This window comes from Corvus moneduloides, chromosome 2 (genome assembly GCF_009650955.1).
Source record: "Corvus moneduloides isolate bCorMon1 chromosome 2, bCorMon1.pri, whole genome shotgun sequence".
NCBI classification, from domain to species: domain Eukaryota; kingdom Metazoa; phylum Chordata; class Aves; order Passeriformes; family Corvidae; genus Corvus; species Corvus moneduloides.
In genome coordinates, this window is record NC_045477.1 from 58304861 (window position 1) to 58323759 (window position 18899).

Genomic DNA, 18899 nt, shown 5'->3' on the forward strand with positions numbered 1-18899 from the left:
TAAAGTAGAATTTGTAAATCAGACTTCTAAAATGGAGATTTTAGTTATCTTTACACTTATGAGAGAGGTAAAAAAGAACAAAAAAAACCTTGTTCATTGTAACGCACTTCTAATATATCAGAATAAAATAAATTTTGTGATCAGTTTCTGTTCTGTTCCTTGTAAAAAGAGTGTTGCATTTGTACCTTTTCACAAAATGTAATGTGAGGTAACATCACAACAGCATCATCTATGTTCATTTTGGAAAATCTTGTTTTTTATCATCCACAGATTTGACCAGTTCAAGTCTTTCTAGCCATTTTGCATGAAAGATGAGAACATTCGAGAACATTACCACATTTAGGCCGAAGGATTGGGGCTTTTAGTTGAGCTGGAGCTTAGTCATCATAAGTTTTTAATGATGCAATGTGGGTTTTTTCTCCCTGTTGCTTTATCTTAATTCATTTAGGAGCATACAAAATCAGAGTTGGATGCATGGAAGATTGTTCGGGTTAGTGAAGATTTTCGAGTGATAGCCTTGGGCCTGCCAGTACCTAAATACTCTGGTAACCCTTTGGATCCACCCCTTCGCTCTCGATTTCAAGCTAGAGATGTTTATCACCTGCCCTTTAAGGTGAGTGTCATAGCAGAAGACTGGATCATTTGTATTGAGTAGAGATAATATTCTGATGTTATGTTTTACTTACTTCACCTCTGAAAAGAATTCTTGAGTAATAAATCTTATCTTAAACTGCATTTTTCATATTTTCATATTGCACATTTAAATTCCTGACATGCAGTCTTAGAGTTGCCATGGAATGTTGCAGCAGAAAAGTAACTTCCATAACACAAATAACCCCAGAAGAAAGAATTTGATCTTTTTTTTATTCTTAAATAAAACTAATTCTGTGTCAAGGAGTGAGTAGAATCCTCATGTCTAAATTAGAGGGAAAGATGGGAAATGCTTCATATTTCATGACCTGTGACCCACAGTATGATGCCAAAATTAACTTACTTTGTGATTTCATGTTCTATTTCCAGGACCATCTTCAGCTATTATATTCAATTGGATCAAACATTTCCACAGAGAGGTAATTTTTCATAATTACAAGAGAAATTGAATGAATGAATGAATGAATGAATGCATGAATGAATGAAGCTATGTCCTTTCAGGATTCCATGCTATTTTTGTGTCTCTATCACTGCTTAGAGACCAGAGCTGAAGAAATTTTTAACACGTGTGGGTATATGCTCACACAGCTTTTTGTATGCAGCGTTCATATAATGAATTTTAATGCTTTAGAACTTTGGTCACACCTTACTTGTGTGCACTCAGAAGTATTTTCAGCATCGTTTACTGTATTTAACTCTTTATGCTTTAGTATTTTAAATATAGATAGCATGCATAAAACTCTGTAATTACTTTTTCCTGTGCAGAATTTCTCAGCTCCTGTCTTTTGCTACAACTCTCTGCTCTCAAGAATCTTCTACATTGGGACTTCCAGATTTTCCTTTAGACAGCTTATCGGCTACAGTTCAGATTTTGGTATGTGCATACACGTGCTGTGAAACTGTATGGGTTTAAAAATTCTCAGAATTAGAGCTGGTTTATTCATGTTGTTAGAAGAAGATTAACATGAATATTTAAAAAAAAAACCTGAAAAAGCTAAGAATAGTTAGAGGGAGAAAAGTCTCAGTCATATATCTCTGGATAATACTTTAACCAAGCATATAGCATAATACTGAAGGACACAGTATGGTATGACGTAAGATTTGTGTTGTTATTAAATGTATCTTCGTGCTCAATTTATTATTTTTTCCCCCTCTGGTAAATCATGTTACCTGACTTCAGGGCATCTACAGTTTATCTCATGGCACTGAGGTAGTGAGTGGAGAGAAATAAAAACCACAACCTGAAAGTGCTTTGAATTTAATGTTACACATGTAAATCAGATTGATTGCATTACAAAGACACCTGTTGCTCTCCACTGACAGCTTAAAGGACCCAAAACAAACATGGGCATAGGAAACAGTTAAATTGTATGAGAATAAGCCTACATTAGGCCTTTGGGCTGACTGGTAGATTTAGAATAAACAGAAATGGAGGATTACGTGAATATGCAGTTTGTGCACGCTTGAAGATGCAGTGCTTCCTGACCGCTACAGTCCACAGGGAAATAGGAATTGTACATCTGCAGGGTTCACAGTGACAGGTCAGGCAGGTCAGGACTAAAGCTGTGGCAGTCTTCCTGCTTTCCTGGGTAGTCCTTTGTCTCTTGGACTTTATAATTACATGGTAAAATGTCAAAGACAAAATTGAAGGTACCTCCTGAAGGAAGTTAGGGACGTGAGATCTGTATAAAGAGGTAGGGTTTTGGTGCCCTTTTGCATGCAGGAAGATATGGTCAACCCAGGAGGGCAAAATACCAGGAGAGTTTCTCAGACCCTCTCTCCAAGGTACAGATGTCTGTAGAAGGAACTCAGGATAGTTCTCTGTTGTTTCATGTGCAGTCATTTCACCTGTGGTACTGCTCAGCAGCAGATCACTTCCTCCGTATTTTATTGGATTGGGTACATTAAAGCATATCAATTACTTGTGTTACTGTGGTGCTCAGTCCCCTCAGCTGTGCTGGATACTTACTGACAGAATTAGTTTTCTGAATTAGTGGTCCTACATTAGATATTAAGAAGTGATGAAAATTCAAGTTCAGTGAAATGAAGTAGTATTTGGTGGGCTTTAGGCAAGAAATATGTGTTGGCTTTTAAAATAGATTGCAACTTTTTATTCTCTGAGCCCCAAAGTGAAAAATTATTTTTAAATGAATGCCAGATGGCTTTCAGAGTAACAGAAAGAAAATGAGCCCTAAGCTATTATCTAAACTATGGAGTGAAGGAAGCATTTTGATATTACATTAGAGAATGTGAAGTGTTACCATTGTATGACAGTGTCTTTTTTAGGTAGATGGAAACTGTTTCTTTTAGATTTAGTTTTAATCACTTGGATTTCTAAGCTGTTCCCAGTGATTTTGAGCTACACCATTTTTTCTTTGTTTGCTGGGTCAGTGCCATACTCTGCTTCTAGTTTAGTTGGTCTGTTTAAAAGTGTGAAGAGAGTGCATTGTGATGAGTAGTTTCTTATCCTCTGTCACAGATTCACACAGTCCCAAAACATAGTTTCTTGTTTTGAGGACTTCTGCCTGACAAAAGGGAGAATTTTTTCATAGGGTCCTGTTCTGAAGAGGCTTATTTTATACATTCCATTGTAATTATTATTAATTTGAGGTAATGTGGAAAAATTACACGGTATGTCTTTATATATAGATGGAGGGCTTTTAAAACGCAACAAAGGGCTCCCTAGTCCTTAAAGCTGTACACTTACTACAGTGCAATAAATGGTTTATTTTTACTGATTTTTTTTTTTATATTGTGGAACATTATAAATAGTATTACTGCTTATAAATTGAATTACGCATTTCATAAAATATGTGTCTCCTGGCTTAATTTCCAAGGAACTCTTCTTTCAGTTGTGTGCTTATGTAAATACAAGTGTATAACTGAAAATCAGTTAAATTTATTTGAATTCTTTATTTACTTTGATGAAGGCTTAAAAAGATAGTGGCAGTCAAATGACTGTTTTTCACTAGTGTTACAAACAAGTAGTCCTTAAAAATTTGCAAGTAATTTTTGAAGCAAACAATCAATTAACTTAGGGAGTTTGAAATTCCTTTTTTCTACCCAGAAAGTCTTTATGCGTAGTGTCTTCAGTAGTCATAAATGCATTTCTTTTTCTTCATTACTGCAGCAAAATAGTCAAATCTTTTTCTAGTTTAGGCAGCAATTGACAAAAAGAGTTAGTACTTAAATCTAACAAGGAGTTAGTAAAAAAAATAGGTTGTTTTGCATACTTAGTAACTCTTTTCAAAATAAAACAGTTTTAATCAACCTGTTAGAAATTTCTATGAACTGATTTGTTAAGTAGAATCTGTACAATATAATAGAATCAAAATTAAATACTATAAATAGCTGTGAATGTGTAGATCATTATTGAAGTACAGATTTCTTGTCATATTGTTTCTTTTCTAGTAGTACTGTGAAACTCATTTAACTGTGGTGGGATTTGTCTCTCTTGGCCATATTCGTCTTTAGGTATCTGAGCTGCCCACTGTAGCTTCCATTTATACACAGTAAAGAAAATAATTTTTAGGACATAGTTCTAATCTACTTTGGACATTTATGTTGTAATGAATTACACCTGAGAAATGCGTGTTTTGACATCTAATCAAATACTGCTTGTAGTGGTCCTTGAAGTTCAAAGCTATGCAGGGTTTTGGGTTAATGGCTGGTGACAGAATGAGTCAATAATTTTTTCAATTTTTATTTTTAAATTTGAATTAGGATACCTTTCCTATGATGTCAGTCCAGCATGTTATAGACCGGCTTTACCCCTATAATCTTTTCCTTGGAAAGGAAGGCAGGACTGCAGTCAAAGACATGTTAAAAGTAAGTATTGCACGTTTATATTGTAATTCCAGGGAGTGATGGATTATGGTAGTAGTTCTCCTGACTAATATTACTTCACTACTTCTGTATAAAACCAGAAATCTTAGGTAAACTAAATGGCTATATTATTGCTAATGCTTAAAACTTTCATAGCAGTATTTAAAAAAACCCTCATAAGCTAGTTAATTTTGTTATAGTGAAAGGTGAAACCTCTAGGTTCTTTGGAATATTTAGACCTCAGTTAAAGACTACAGGAAAGTCGTCATTATATAATAAGTGGTTAATTAATTTGAAAGTAGTTACTTGTATGGTTAAGGTAGTCAAATGTTTAAAAAATACCTCTGGCATTTGACCTTTAAAAGAAGATTCTAAAAAGACTATAGATACCACATGCACAAAGTACATTCAGTATAGCATGATTATAGATTGTATTAGTCTCTGGATTTGGTCTGTGTTATTTTTTTGTTGCTTATTGTTGGTCAGATCTGTCGGTTTGTCCATGTTTAATAGTAGCTTACGAAGCCTATAATTGTGGTGGGTTATTTAATTTATCTTTTAAAACTTAAACACAGTGTCAGCTTTCTTAAATTTTTTAATATGTTGTAAGAGTTACATATGTTGTTGAAAATGAGCATTAAAGCATTTTAGCCAGCTCCTTCAGTCCTGAAAATTAGATGTTATTTGTATGTTCATATTTGGTACTCACCAGCTTTATAGCTAGTGAATATTTGGTTTTCCTAAAACCAAGCTTATGTGTCAGGGAAATGTTTGCATCCCATCCCCGCTGACACCCTCTTTCCCCCTCCTCCCCCCTGCTTTGTGCATTGGAGTTCAGTCCTGTATTCCCTGTGTAACTGGGCTGCTCTCCTGCTTGTCTTCCTCAGTTTTGGGGTGGACAGTCCTTGCAGTTGACTAGGAGGTTTTTCTGAATTATTTGCTAGCTTTTCTGAGTTGTCAAAGTGACTCCTGTGGGGTCCTACCTACCACTTCTCTGAATAAGCCAATATGGCCTGAAGTCCAGGATCTGAAGTCATTTGTCACTTGCCTTCAACTGTTGCACAGGAACTTCCACCTGAATATGAGGAAGAACTTCTTTACTGTGCGGGTAACCCAGCACTGGAACAGATTGCCCGGAGAGGGTGTGAAGTCTCCCTCATTGGAGATGTTCAAGAACCATCTGGACACAATCCTGCGCATGTGCTCTGGGACGACCCTGCTTGAGCAGGGAGGTTGGACCAGGTGACCCCCTGTGGTCTCTTCCAACCTGACCCATTGCGTGATTCTGTTTCATGCTGTGTTGCCCTTCCACCACAGTTTGGGGTAATTGAAGTTGCCCATAAGAACCATCATCTGTGTGGAAATAAACTTCTGTCTGTTAGCAGAGCAGTAACATTCACGTCTGTCTTAATATGCCTTTATTTTAAATACTTTGTCATTTTGTTTACTCCTTCAATTACAGATGGTGAATGTCTTTATGTTCAGTACTATCCACTTCCTTCATTTTCCATTTCTTTTTTTTAACTTTGTATTGTGCATGCTTTTGCTTCTTGTATAAGATTGGTTTGACTTGCAAAATTTTCTTTCTCAATAATAATCTACTTTTAAATACCTCATAATTAGATTTTTCTGTGTTACTTTTCCTCTTTTTTTTTTTTAATCTTCTTCATCACTACTTTACAAACTTATTATGTCAACAAGTACACGTGATCTTATTTGGAATTTTATTCTATTTGCACACAACAAATCTTGTTAAGCAATTAACCTTAAGAAATACAGAAAATAACTGGTTGTATTGAGGAACGTCTGTTTATAATGATGTTATAGTAATAGCAGCTCCAGAACAATATAAATTTCGATAAGAGATTATTTTTTCCATTCTATGAGAATGGTGAGGGAGAGGAGTCTAGCAGAGGCAAGGTGATTTCTTATTCTACTTTTCTGCGGGTTTCCTAAGAGTGTCCAGGTAATAACTGGCACTGAATACTTTTTGCTGTGTAAAAGGAAATGCTGACCTTAACTGAGTGGTAACAAGTGTTGAAAAAAAAAAGCACTGGAATTGTGTTGGCATTGATGAATTAATTTGTGTATTCAATCACTTCTTAACACCAGCTAACATTTAAAGAAAAAAAACCCCTAATTTCAGATGATGGAATGTGAAGTTTAGGTGTCAACTCAGAGACAGATACAGGGTTGTAGTAATATAGCTGATAACATACCCTAGTTTCAGGATATCTTCCCTTCCAGTGAGCTGTTGGAGCAGAGAAGTGAGATAGCCAGTGGTTATGCCAAACAGGTAGTTTTGGCAGTTGTTAGATGCCATGCGTGTTTCCTGAGGAGATCATATTCTTAAGGCACTGTCTTCCCAAATGTTACCTTCAGCTTGGGGAAATCCTTTCCTTACACACCTCCTTGCTTACTGAGACTACACCAAAATATAGCATTGCTTGTAAATCTTATTCTCAATAATGAAATAATGCAAAATACTGATTTACACCTTCCCTGGGGGTGAAGGTAGTTTCTTGGGAGCATTTGTGGATGAGAAACTTGATGCGACCCAGCAATGTGAGCTTTGAGCTGAGAAAGCCAACCGGATCCTGGTCTGTGTCAAAAGCAGCGTGGCCAGCAGGTCGAGGGAGGGGATTCTGCCCCTCTGTTCCTCTCATGTGAGGTCCCACCTGGAATAATGTTGAAGAAGAAAGGGTGTCTATCAACCAACTTTTTAATTTGATGCTAATGTAACTCCTTGTTTCAAACTAGTTGCCATAAAAAAAGTATTTCAGGATCGCGTGCTAATCCAGCGTCAGCAGTGGTCTTTAGAGGTGCTTAACGTACATTTGCATTGGTCCAACATACACAAGCATTTGTACAAGTGCTAAAGTTTTCAGCATTTGTCAGTTCATTAGCTTGCAACAGACAGGATGGAAGTACCAAAATAAACTTGTAAATGATGTGCCTTTGTTTACCCTTATTTGAAGTTTCTGCACTTTGGCAACTGTATCAATTTGTATTCTGATTCTTAAAGATAATCCTTAACTGAGAAAGTCTTACAACGGAAAATATGAGTTGGTTGGAATTTTGGGCTTTAACATTATTCTGTACTTGCATGAAATACTGGCATGACAAATTATTTTGACTGACAGATGAACATCTGAAATATAATTGTAAAAATTAAGTAAAAAAGTATTTAAGGTTTTTCTCTGCAAGACTGAGATACGGAGAAATCACTGATTTCAAGGAAAACAGCTTCCAGCTAAACATTCTCAAACAATAAGCTTGAGCATGTATGATGTATCTCCCACAGCATTGGAATTTTCTGTATGCAACTGAGACGTTTTTATAAAACTGGCTTCATTTAGGCGTGTAAGAGGCTCCACACTTTCTATACTTATTTCTTCGTTGTCCCATAAACTTTTAGTATTTTATTCCAGATTCATTGGGTGTTTTGGGTTTGCTCTTTTAATTCTCACACGCCTTTTGCACGCCTCTTTTTCACAGTGTTGGAAACACCCACTGTTTGGATTTTTTTACCTTCTAATCAGGAGAATTTTTCCATGAGATCTTAGAAATAACATACAGAACAGATTTGTCTTAATAAATGAGCAAGTAACTTTTAGCCTATATCCTTTTCTAACTTCACTCGAAAGCCCTAGAATTTTGCTTCATTTTTTTTCATGCTTTGATTAATTCTGTGTTTATTGACTTGATCTTACACAGAAAGTTTTTTTATTGCCTTTACTCATTTTTGTATTACTTGCACACCCACTTCAATCTTACCTGACCTCCTCATTGAAAACTGTTTCCCTGCCTCACGGTACGTAGGAGCTCTTGTAAGACTGGAATTCTATTTCATGTCTAGACAAGAAAGAATTCCTCAGAAGAATTCTTTTCTCTTGTAAGATATTTCTGTTGCAAATTTTGTTCTAAGGAAGGATTTGTTTCTCTCTTATTCCTTCCAAAGTATTTCATAATCTTTGGGGTTTTGCATTAATAGATGCTCTTAGTGCCAATACATACCATTGTAGTGGAATCTGTCAGACTTCCTCTATCAATCTGTCCCATCTTGTACTTGCAGTTCATGTTTTGCTCCTTGTGAAGCAGTTCAGTCCTCTTGTTCTTTGAAAAATTCTTTTTCCTTCCCATGCAGAGAATCTTCCAGCCTTTTGATGTCTCTTTTGAATAGCCTGGCTGCCTTGTAGGTTCAGCCAAGTGGTCATCTGCAACTATGGCTCATTTAAGCTCTCTGTTCCTTTGACCAGCTGGATTACTGGTGTATTCTTTGCATTTTCCATTTTGAGATATTACTGATCATTAGCTGCTTCCAAGTGGTCAGAATTCCTCTTCCTTTTGTTTCCAACTTTTACATTTCACCTTTTCTCACATGTTTCTAGGCACGCAGAACGTGGCCTGATGTTTATGAACTGCCAAACCACTTCCATGGTTTTTGGCGGCTGGTCTATTCTTTTTGCTTTCCTCTGAGTCAATGAGGCTGCCTGCTTCTGGCTCTCCAAGTATCTCCCAAACTTTCTGATACTGAATGTGTTCAGTTGTTCTCTCAAACCACAAATATTTTTTCCTTTGCAGCTATCAGCCTGAACATTTTATAGAGGAAGTTGTTTCTGGCTCAGCAGAAGTGTTCAATGTGTTGTACATCCATTTCATGCCACTCTGATTCCATATTTGCCTATCATAATTCTAAATTAAGAACTGCATCAAAGAGATCTGTTTTGCTCTGAAAGCCACAGGCAGTTTTGTTTGCTGTTCCTGTTCAGGTGTAAGTGTGGTAATTATTAGAGGTGTGAGGTCATTTAATTACTAGAGCATTCGGTTCAGCAGCACCTATGTGATTACATGTGATAAATTCAAATTCAGTTAGATGAATTTAAGTTGCGTAAATTCAGTAACAATATACACATAGACATTCCTCTTTCACTGTCCTGTCTTAATGTCTAAAAGGCTACAGAACCCTCAACAACAACAAAGAACAAACAAAAAAACCCCACCAAAACAAAAAACCCCCAACCAAACAAAAAATCACCTTAGAAATTTTAAACTCCTTTTGTGTACAAGTTCTGCTCTTGCTGTCTTCAAAGCTTTGTTACCCAGTATCCAGGGTCTGCTGGTCCAGATAATCTTGCTCACTCACAGTTATTTTCTCTTGTTGGTAAGGGATTTTAGTGTACAAGCAGTTGGCAATTTTGTATATAATCACCCTTGACTCTATCCAAAATGCCATTAACTTAGTAAGAATATTGCAATTTACTAATGAAGATAAGAGTGAGAACATTTGGTAGTTGCTTTCACAGAATCATAGTTGGAGTGTTTCTTAGAATCATACTTGGAGACAGTATTCAGTAGGCATTCCTGCCCTCTCTTGTTTAAAAATTTAATAGTGTCTGAAGTAGACTCAGCTGTTTCAATAAGAATATAATTTCGTGCAGCCCTTTACTAAAGGACATTTATCTTAAATATGTGTTTAAACATAATATTTTTGTAGGCTTTTTTTCCAGAATGGAAATTTACAAAGTGATGAAGAGCAAAAGCTTTCGTAAAAATCCATCTCAGTTTTCTTTCTAAACTTCAGTAGGCACTGCTATGAATCCTAGTAGTAATAATAATACATGCCTTTTAAGAGTTGTTTTCATTAATGACTTCTGTTTAAAAAACTCTGTTTTCTAGGAATTCTAAGGAGTTGGACAGTATTCCTTTTTCTCTTGTTTACTCGAGTTTCACTCTGTTGAATAAAATGGCTCTACAATTTCAGTGGTTTCAGTTATTAGCTTTTTTTTGTGCATAACGTTCCCAGTATGACTCTCCTTCCTGAACATGACTCTCCTTCCTGAACATTTTTAAATGGTTTTTGTGCTTTCCATGTACAGCAAAAATAAAGAGTATAATGCTCAAAAGAGGATTGAGAAAACATTTGTCCTGTTTTATGTTCTTGACATACCCAGAACATGCTGAAGGCTTATTTTGTACACGTTGTCCTCAATTTACCTAGTATAAGGCAGTAGGAAGCTAAGTAAATGCAATTTTTCTGGTTATTTTTATTGGTTGTCAAACGTTTGGATCTGCAATTGGTTATAATGACCTGCAGAGATAGGTGATCTATTGTTACACATGCTGAAGGCTATGGTTTGTTTCTCATGTTATTTTGGACTGTCAGGCTAAGATTTGGCAAAGTCACCATGTGACATTTTCACTTTACATCTGTCACTACAGTCTGAGTAAGTAGCTGGTATACAATCTCTGCTTTGGCTTTAAATGTAAAATATATAGGCCATCAAGAACATGGACACAGATATCTGAAGTAAAAGTTGAAATAAAGTAAATGGATTTAGGACTTCATAAGCACTTAGTCATGAATATGCTTCTGGCATTGTTTTAGAAGGAACAGTTTTAAAAACCAGAAAGTTGTATTTAATAATTAATGTCCTCACCTCTGAATTCTGCAGCGCTTTGAGCTTCAAGATTCAGAAAAACACTTGTTTCCCAGGAAGATTACTAAAGTAGAAAGAGCACATGGAAACAAACGGTTCAAGGCTGATGTAACTGTCCAAATTGGTGAAAAAGAAGTGACATTCCAGGTATGAATTTATAAATTCATCAAACTATAATATGTTTTTTAAAATCACTAACTTCTTTTCGTCTCTTAAAGAATTTGACACTTACACTTGATAGTAAAAGTCATTTGCACTGAGCATTTTTTTTGGTAGAGTAACACATGGTATTTATTGGAGACACATTTAGATACTGGAATATTAGTTTATGGATATGCATGATTTTATTTCTAGATAAACTCATGGTTTCTTCCATGTGAATCATTACAGTTTGGATGAAAAAAAAGCCTTTCAATTTCTTTTTCTGTTTTATTGGATTAGAATAGCAGAGAGTACTTATGATGCTCTTAATTCTGCTTTCCCTTTTTCTTTTTGTAAAAACAATAGTCTGTCTTTGTTTACACTTCAAATAAAATCTAATGAGTGCTTGGTAATGTTCCGACACAGGATGTTGGGAAAATGGAACAAAGTAATCACATCAACTATGATTAGTTTGAGTTTCTTCCAATGAAGTTTATGACCTGCTAGGTGGTGAAATAAGTTCTTACTCAGGAAACAGATGCTGATCTGAGAATATGAAGTTAATGTTGAATTTGGAGAGTCTAGAGAGTCTGTAAAGAAGGTGAATTAGTGGGAGTCAGAGAGATTATAATAACATTGGTAAGGAATGTCCTCAGAGAGTTTGTACCATGACAAAGTGAAGAGGAGAACAACAGCAAATGGGAACTTTTCAGGAAAAGTTGTGTGTAGGAACTTGATTCAATTCTTTTCTGAGGCAAAGATTTTTGGTTTCACTGGGCACATAGGTGATACCTTCTGAAAGTACTTCTGCAGAATATCTCTGGGAACAGGAGGGCATAAGAAGTTTGCAGATGAAACAGTTCCCAGACTAGAGCAGGAAGTGGAAATACAGAGCATGTGCCTTAACGTGGCAAACAATTCAAACTTTCCAAAGTTTGGGTCAGATTTTCACAATACTAATTGCTCTATCTCTTCCATGTTTCTCTGATGAGCAGTGAGTATTGGTGACTTTTTATTTGTCTCCTGCATGAACAGCCTGAAGTTCTTTGCATACCCCAATGCTGTAATTGTATTAATTCATATTTTGTTAATTTTTTTCATGAAGAGTGGGTGAAGGAGATGTGAAGGAGTTTTTCTATTATAAATCAGTTGATTTAATGTTGTGACAGTGACAGTTTCAAGTTTGATGGATGACAATTATCAGCAGAATATTACAGTAGTTTTGGACAAGTGTAACCTGGTCCACACAAAGCCTAGAGTTATCACAGTATAGCTTATTTAGCATTTTGATTTACTTTTTTTTCCTTACAGGTTCCAGCTGGAACTGGAATGTTAAAAAATCATTCTCGATCAGATACTTTCGTAAGGACTTCCAGCCATAATCAACTGTTGGCAGAAATGATGCAATCCCATATGGTTAAAGATATGTGTTTAATTGGAGGAAAAGTAAGAATTTAAATTTCTGTTCTCCCTTCTTCCCCATGATCTTTAGAATTTAATCTAATCAATATTTTTTAATTTTCTAGGGCTGTGGCAAAACAGTTATTGCAAAGGAGTTTGCTGATATACTGGGATACAGCATAGAACCTATCATGCTATACCAGGTAAGGAAACTATCTGCTAATGATCATGCTTTAAATATGATCTCAAATAGAGAATTTCTCACAGCACTAAAAGTGTTGGGTGTTTTTGCAAACCCCAAGCTCTGTGAAGCTTAACAGCACTGCCATAGCCAGTGGTCACTTGGTACATGTTTGGAAAGAATTGTCTGTCTTAGGTTGTAGTACACTTTAACCTCATGGCATAAGCTGAAAAATTACAAGATTTAAAAGTAGAATTAATTAATTTCCTAGCTTTTCACACAGAGATCACATGTGTAAGATTTTCTCCATAACCCTGAGGGATGAAAGGGCTTAAATAAAATATGAAGTCAAGAGTCTCCTATGACCTTATGGGTCAAAATACACCAAACATAGCAGGATTTATTGTTGTAAGTGATAATTGTCAATGCTGCAGGGAAACATTAGCATCAGGTTTAATGCAATATACTGGTCTCTTTCTTCCATCCCTTTTCTGCTTTAAATTTTTCCCAGACGACATGGAGACATCCAAAGGAAGAAATGGCAGCAGCATCTGATTTAAAAGTATACTGGCATGTGGGGAGAAACACTGGTAGAGATGGGTGGTGAGGTTGAATGGTTGAAAAAGTGAGAGGAAAATAGAAAAGAGAAATAGTGATGATGATGTAAAAAGACAGTCCATTTTATGTTTTCCTGCACTGTAGAGAACCTCTCCAGACAAGATCCCACTGCTTTTCCTTCCCCCGATATGGCTTCAGCTGATAAGGGTGAAGACTTTGAAACTCTGTCTGCAAAACTGGAGTCAGGCAGATGACTTCTGCCCTTTCCTTACGCTTTAATGTGGCTGAGTGTGAGCAGATTTGGGTTCCAGGGCTACATACCCTCATCAGTGTAACGTCTTGTTCATAGTAATATACCTGGATTTCCAGCAGTGCATATTATGTTTTGTATAGTGGTCTATTAAAATAGGCATATAGCTTCTGAGCCAGAGCTGTGTCTCCAGCTACTCTGCGTACTTCTCTCTGTACTTGTCACTGTAAACATAGTTTTAATTCATCCCAGAAAAATAACTTCTGCAACTTGACAAACCTGCTCAAGGGCAAGCACACCCTAACCCTTGTATTGGTGCACACAATAAAATATTGGGTATTCACCAGCAAAATTAGATACCTATTTGGTTAAAAACATGGCCGCTGTTTCTCACCTTCCTACCTTTAATTAGCATGGCTTCGATGAATATGAGCAGAAGGCTTCATTTTTTGAGGCATGAGCAGAGCTGACAATGGAACTATTATTTGGTAAACATCTTTCTTTCAAAGGGATCTGTAATTCCTATGCAAATAAAATCTAGGAAAGGATTTGAGGTATTTCCCACTTGGTTTCACCAGGGTTTGATCAAGCTCAGAGGGCAGAGGGATTTTATAGAAAGGCTTTTGGTGATATCAAACAGTATCAAAAAAGCAAGTAAATGACTGAGAGCTGCTTGTTCTCTGTAAATTCCTGTGTAGCCAAGCCTAGGTAAGATCCACATATGTATCTATACATAGAAATGTTTCCTTAATGTATAATGTGTTACATAAACTCAAAACTTTTTACAAAAAGCAGTGTATAAAAATATTATTAAATGTAGCTGAGCTATAAATAGAATTTTAGAATGCATTTGTTTTTCTTAAAATATATAACATTTCAGGGGCTTTGCATAGCAGTGTAATAGGATAATTTAATGACATAACAAATGTTAAATTCATACATTAGTTCAGCAATGAAGACTATGAAAAGTTTGAAAATGCTCTAAATTTAGCATTTTTTTCGACTTTGGTTCAAAAAAGTGTCTTCTGTTTTTTTCAGAGAGACATCATACTGCCATCCATTTCTAAAATTAAGGAGGCTTTTCTTTGTTCTATGGTTCATATTTATTTTCTGGTAATTTCTGCAGGCAGAAAAATGAGTAGAGGGACACTTCCCTTTGGTCTGGAGCAATAGCAGTGTTTCTCCTCAGGCTCACTGAAGAAATGAGTTCTTGGATTTTTTAATGTGTATATAGTTTTTGCTTTTAATATTTGCTTCATCATTCTTTGCAACTGAAGTTGATTTAAGGACTTGAATAGTGTGAGAAGGTTTATCTCTCTAAATTGATTTCACAGAAAAAACAACTCCAAAAGCTTTTATGTTGTGAGGTGAAAATCAAATTACGTATAGTAAACCTTTTGGAACATAGATCATCTCTTATCCTAATAGTTGGCTGAGAGAGTAGTTCCTGTCTCTGTTGTGATATCTGACATCATTATACGGATTTCTCATTATATGCAGTTCCATGTAGGTAAATTGCTGAGAAAGGAAACTCATCCTGATTAGGAAAGGTTTGTTTTTAACTTGTCTCTTAATGCAGTTAAGCAACAGCAAATGAGAAGCAGCAGCCAGCTAGTGCTTTGTGGACTGTAGCTAGGGAACTTTTAGTTCAAATTGCTTAAAATAAAATATTTTCTCCCCCTAGAGTTTCAGAGGGGGAAAAAAAGTAACAGTCAAAGTGATGTTACAAGTTTTCCAGTAACTTGCTCCTCTTCTTCCCTAGCAAAAACAGTTTTGTAAGCACATCACTGGTGTTTGTGTACTGTGATGTTTTTGTTCCTAGGACTTATTTTTTTTTTGCCTGACCTCATAATTTTTCTTTACCAAATGCTTCCAGTTTTTTATTGGAGAAATGCTAACAAATGATGAGTCCAAATTGGCATGAAACACGGGAAACATAGATTCTTCACCTCATAATTGCCAAGAACATGATTAGTACTACAAGCCATGAAAAATGGCTAGGTTGGAGACTTGTGTTGATATAGCTGCTAAAGGGAGTGGAACAGAAGTTATCCTACTCGTTTTTTCTCCTAAACGTCTTTTTTTTTTCCTGTATACAAACTTCTCTAGAAAATAAACAATGAAACATAAAATACATAAGTTATAATGACTTACAAATTCAAATAACCTTTGTTTGACAAGGCAACATATTGTTGCCATTGCTTTGTCCAAAATAAGAGGAATAATTAATTCTTATACTTCAGTTACTTCCCCTCCAAAGGGAGTATTAAACCATTAGTTTTGATAGCATATATTAAATGATTTGAATAAAATTTATTAAAAATTAGGTTAAAGTAAATAAATAGAAAAAATAAATCACTGGGCAGGTACTTAGCCATAAAATAAGTTCCTTACAAAAACTGTGCAGGTGTTAGCAATGGTATTCCTATTTAATCATCCCTAAATTGAATCTCATTCAACCATTTAAACCACAGTGTTATATATCAGAAAGCATTTTGCACAAAATACTCCTCTGAGTTTATCTGCAGAAAATTAATGCATGATTCTCATAGTTGGAATTAAAGATGGACATGCTGTATAGCACACCCAGTCAATTCATACTGTGTGTTGTTTCATTTCTCTTGAGATGAATTATCAAAAGGTGTGTTAGTTAAATATTCATTACGGCATTTACTAGCTGCTGAATGCGCAGTTCTTAAGCAAGTCCTAAACCCACATTTTTCTCTGTCTTCTGTAAAAATGTTTCATGTCTAATTCATTAATAAAATAGGAAAGAGTGAACACAGCAGTAAAACAACAGAAATGCAACAATAAAAATACGGTATGGTTTTGTGGATTTGAATGTGAGACTTTAAATTAGACAAATGTGGAAGCACTGAAGGAACCAGACTTTGTCCTGTTATTTTAGGTCTTTTAAGGAAATGTAGAAAAAGGAAATGATTCAGGCCATATGATGTAATGTATTCTATTTTTATTCTTTAAAGTTCAAAGGGTTTATAGTTGTGAAAGGGACATATGCAAAAGCTACAGTTACAATAGAAAATATGTTTTTATCTGATTTTAGGTTAAGTTGTGTTCACAGCACAGCCCAAGGAAGGAATTTAGTCTTCCAGGTCACAAAATTACTATTGCATCTTTGTTTTTCTAGTGCTTACCTGTTGTAATGGAACATCTAGAGTATGTGTGCTGGAGGGTATGCTAGATGTTGGTTTTGGTTTTGTTTTATTCCTTAAGCATTGTTTTGTGATAGGCTATGTATTTTTGGTAAATTCTGTGTTACGGGCTTCTTTATTACCCTGTTCGTTATTCTCTGATGGTTCCACTGCATTTTCCTGCTGCGAGGTTGAATGTCATGCTGGTTTGTGTTCAAGATTAATCATGAAATCTTTGCTCTTTCACGTGGCTTCCATATGAAAGAAATTATTCTTGTTTGCTCCAGGTGTAAATTGCTGCCCCCTACTGTACACAGGGCTGTGTACAAGTTGTCATTTGCTTGTGTTTTGTTAAAGGGGTAGAGGGGAGAAAGGCTTTTGTTCTTGTTTCAAAGAGGTGACATTGACAAGTCTAGAACTTCCAAAGACTAACTATTAAACATTTTGTGAGTAGATTTGTGTGTGTATTTCTAATACTCTTTGGAAAAGTAATTGAAGATTTCCTGCTAATCTTCCTAATATTTTTGGGAAGAACAGAATGCAGTTTTTTAAGGAGAAAGCGTGTACTCATAAATTAAGAAAATGGATCATAAATACATTCTTCTGATGATACTTCCAGGATATGACAGCTAGAGATTTGCTACAGCAAAGGTACACGCTTCCGAATGGAGACACTGCTTGGAGACCATCGCCACTCGTCACCGCAGCTCTGGAAGGAAAGCTTGTTCTTCTTGACGGCATCCATCGCATTAACCCCGGCACTCTAGCTGTACTCCAAAGGTCAGCGTGGGAGCGTGGATAAGTTGGGTGCTCGTGATGTGTGTATTGAGTGCATGCATACTGAGACCTTAAGTTCCTGCTGGTGAATATGGCTTTGGAACTTCAGGAATACTGTAAAGATCAAGCTGAGCACTGAGTTTTCATAGAAGATGTAGTGCTCATTTTTTTTACTTAAAAGAAGAAACAATTCTTTGATTTTTTGTAAGCCGAAAATAATACAGGAAGTTTCAACCTGTTGTAAATTTAGAGTCTAAGTCTGAATTTTGGAATGAGCTAGATTTTATTCTAAAATTATGAAATCTAAAAACTAGTAATATTTGTGCAACAATTTAAAAATGCAGGATGTCAGAAAACATTTTAAATACTTTGAGTGCATTCTGCTTCTAAACAAGCATGTTATGAAGTATGTTACACAGCATACTTTATATTGATTGCAAAGAGCTCTTTCTAAACATTATTTCATAATTCAATAAAAAATAAATTAAACTTTGCAGAACACAATAATAGCAAATACTATGTTAATAATTATACTGTCAGGTCAAATTTTTATGCTATTTTATATACATGCCTCATGTACTGCCTTTTGCAAACTAAATGACATTGTGAGCTTTAAAAGCGGGTTGTAGCAAAAGCATTTTCTGCTTTCTCTTATTGTATATATATGCAGAAGGACAGAACAGAGAATTACACTTGCCTGTGTTTTTGCCTTTTCATATGTTTAGCTTTCCCTTCTGATTTTTAGTTCTGACATGTGCATGTATTGTGGATAATCAACTTCTGCATATCACAAAATAAAAGCTGGGTCTGTATGTATGTTAATCATTAAAGCTAGCTGAAAGATAGTCCTTCAAGAAATAAAAGTATGTTACTTGGTACAAGCATAACTAAAAAGCTGTTTCGTGCCGTTTATGCACACTCCACTGGTAAGACAGATTTTTTTATTTTTCATATTCTTACCATTTGGATTTAAACTAAGTTGACTGACTATGTGCTAAAACTTACGTATATTATTTTACCTCCATGCATGGATGCACCTTGAGTTAGTATCATTTTTTCTTTTTACTGTGGCCCATGTTAACTGAGATAGGTTTTAAAAAAACCTTTGGTTGTTATAAGTGTTTTAAAAACTAATCAAAGGCTAGATAGAGCTTATTCTTTATTTTCAGACTAATACATGACAGAGAACTGACTCTCTATGATGGCACCAGATTGTTAAGGGAAGATAGATACCAAAACCTAAAAGAAGAATTACAGCTCTCTGATGAGAAACTACAGGAAAGGTAATGTGTCAGCTACAACAATAGAATGAAACAGCATTTCAATTTTTTCTTTTTTTTTTTTTCTAATAAAAAAACCTGAAAAATGCTTTTTTATTTAATTGATGCCTTCTAATTGCTAAGAGAAACATCTTTTAAACATCAGGTTCCTCCTGAGCTCTGTTTATTTTTGTGGTATGGCAAAATTATATCCTGTTTAGAGTGCTTGAAGTAAAAGGAAAACATTCAATATCCTTTAAGAGA

The 18899-nt window shown here is 35.5% G+C and overlaps 1 protein-coding gene across 1 annotated transcript in view; it reads left to right on the forward strand.

The window, feature by feature from the left end:
- The window catches only part of VWA8 (von Willebrand factor A domain containing 8), a 181263-nt gene that overhangs the window by 39873 nt on the left and 122491 nt on the right, over window positions 1–18899 (forward strand). The window contains exons 6-14 of the mRNA XM_032099823.1: window positions 449–613; window positions 1021–1070; window positions 1417–1525; window positions 4375–4479; window positions 10932–11063; window positions 12369–12503; window positions 12584–12661; window positions 17219–17379; window positions 18546–18659. Coding sequence (XP_031955714.1) covers window positions 449–613; window positions 1021–1070; window positions 1417–1525; window positions 4375–4479; window positions 10932–11063; window positions 12369–12503; window positions 12584–12661; window positions 17219–17379; window positions 18546–18659 — 1049 coding nt within the window. The remainder of the gene's footprint in view (window positions 1–448; window positions 614–1020; window positions 1071–1416; window positions 1526–4374; window positions 4480–10931; window positions 11064–12368; window positions 12504–12583; window positions 12662–17218; window positions 17380–18545; window positions 18660–18899) is intronic.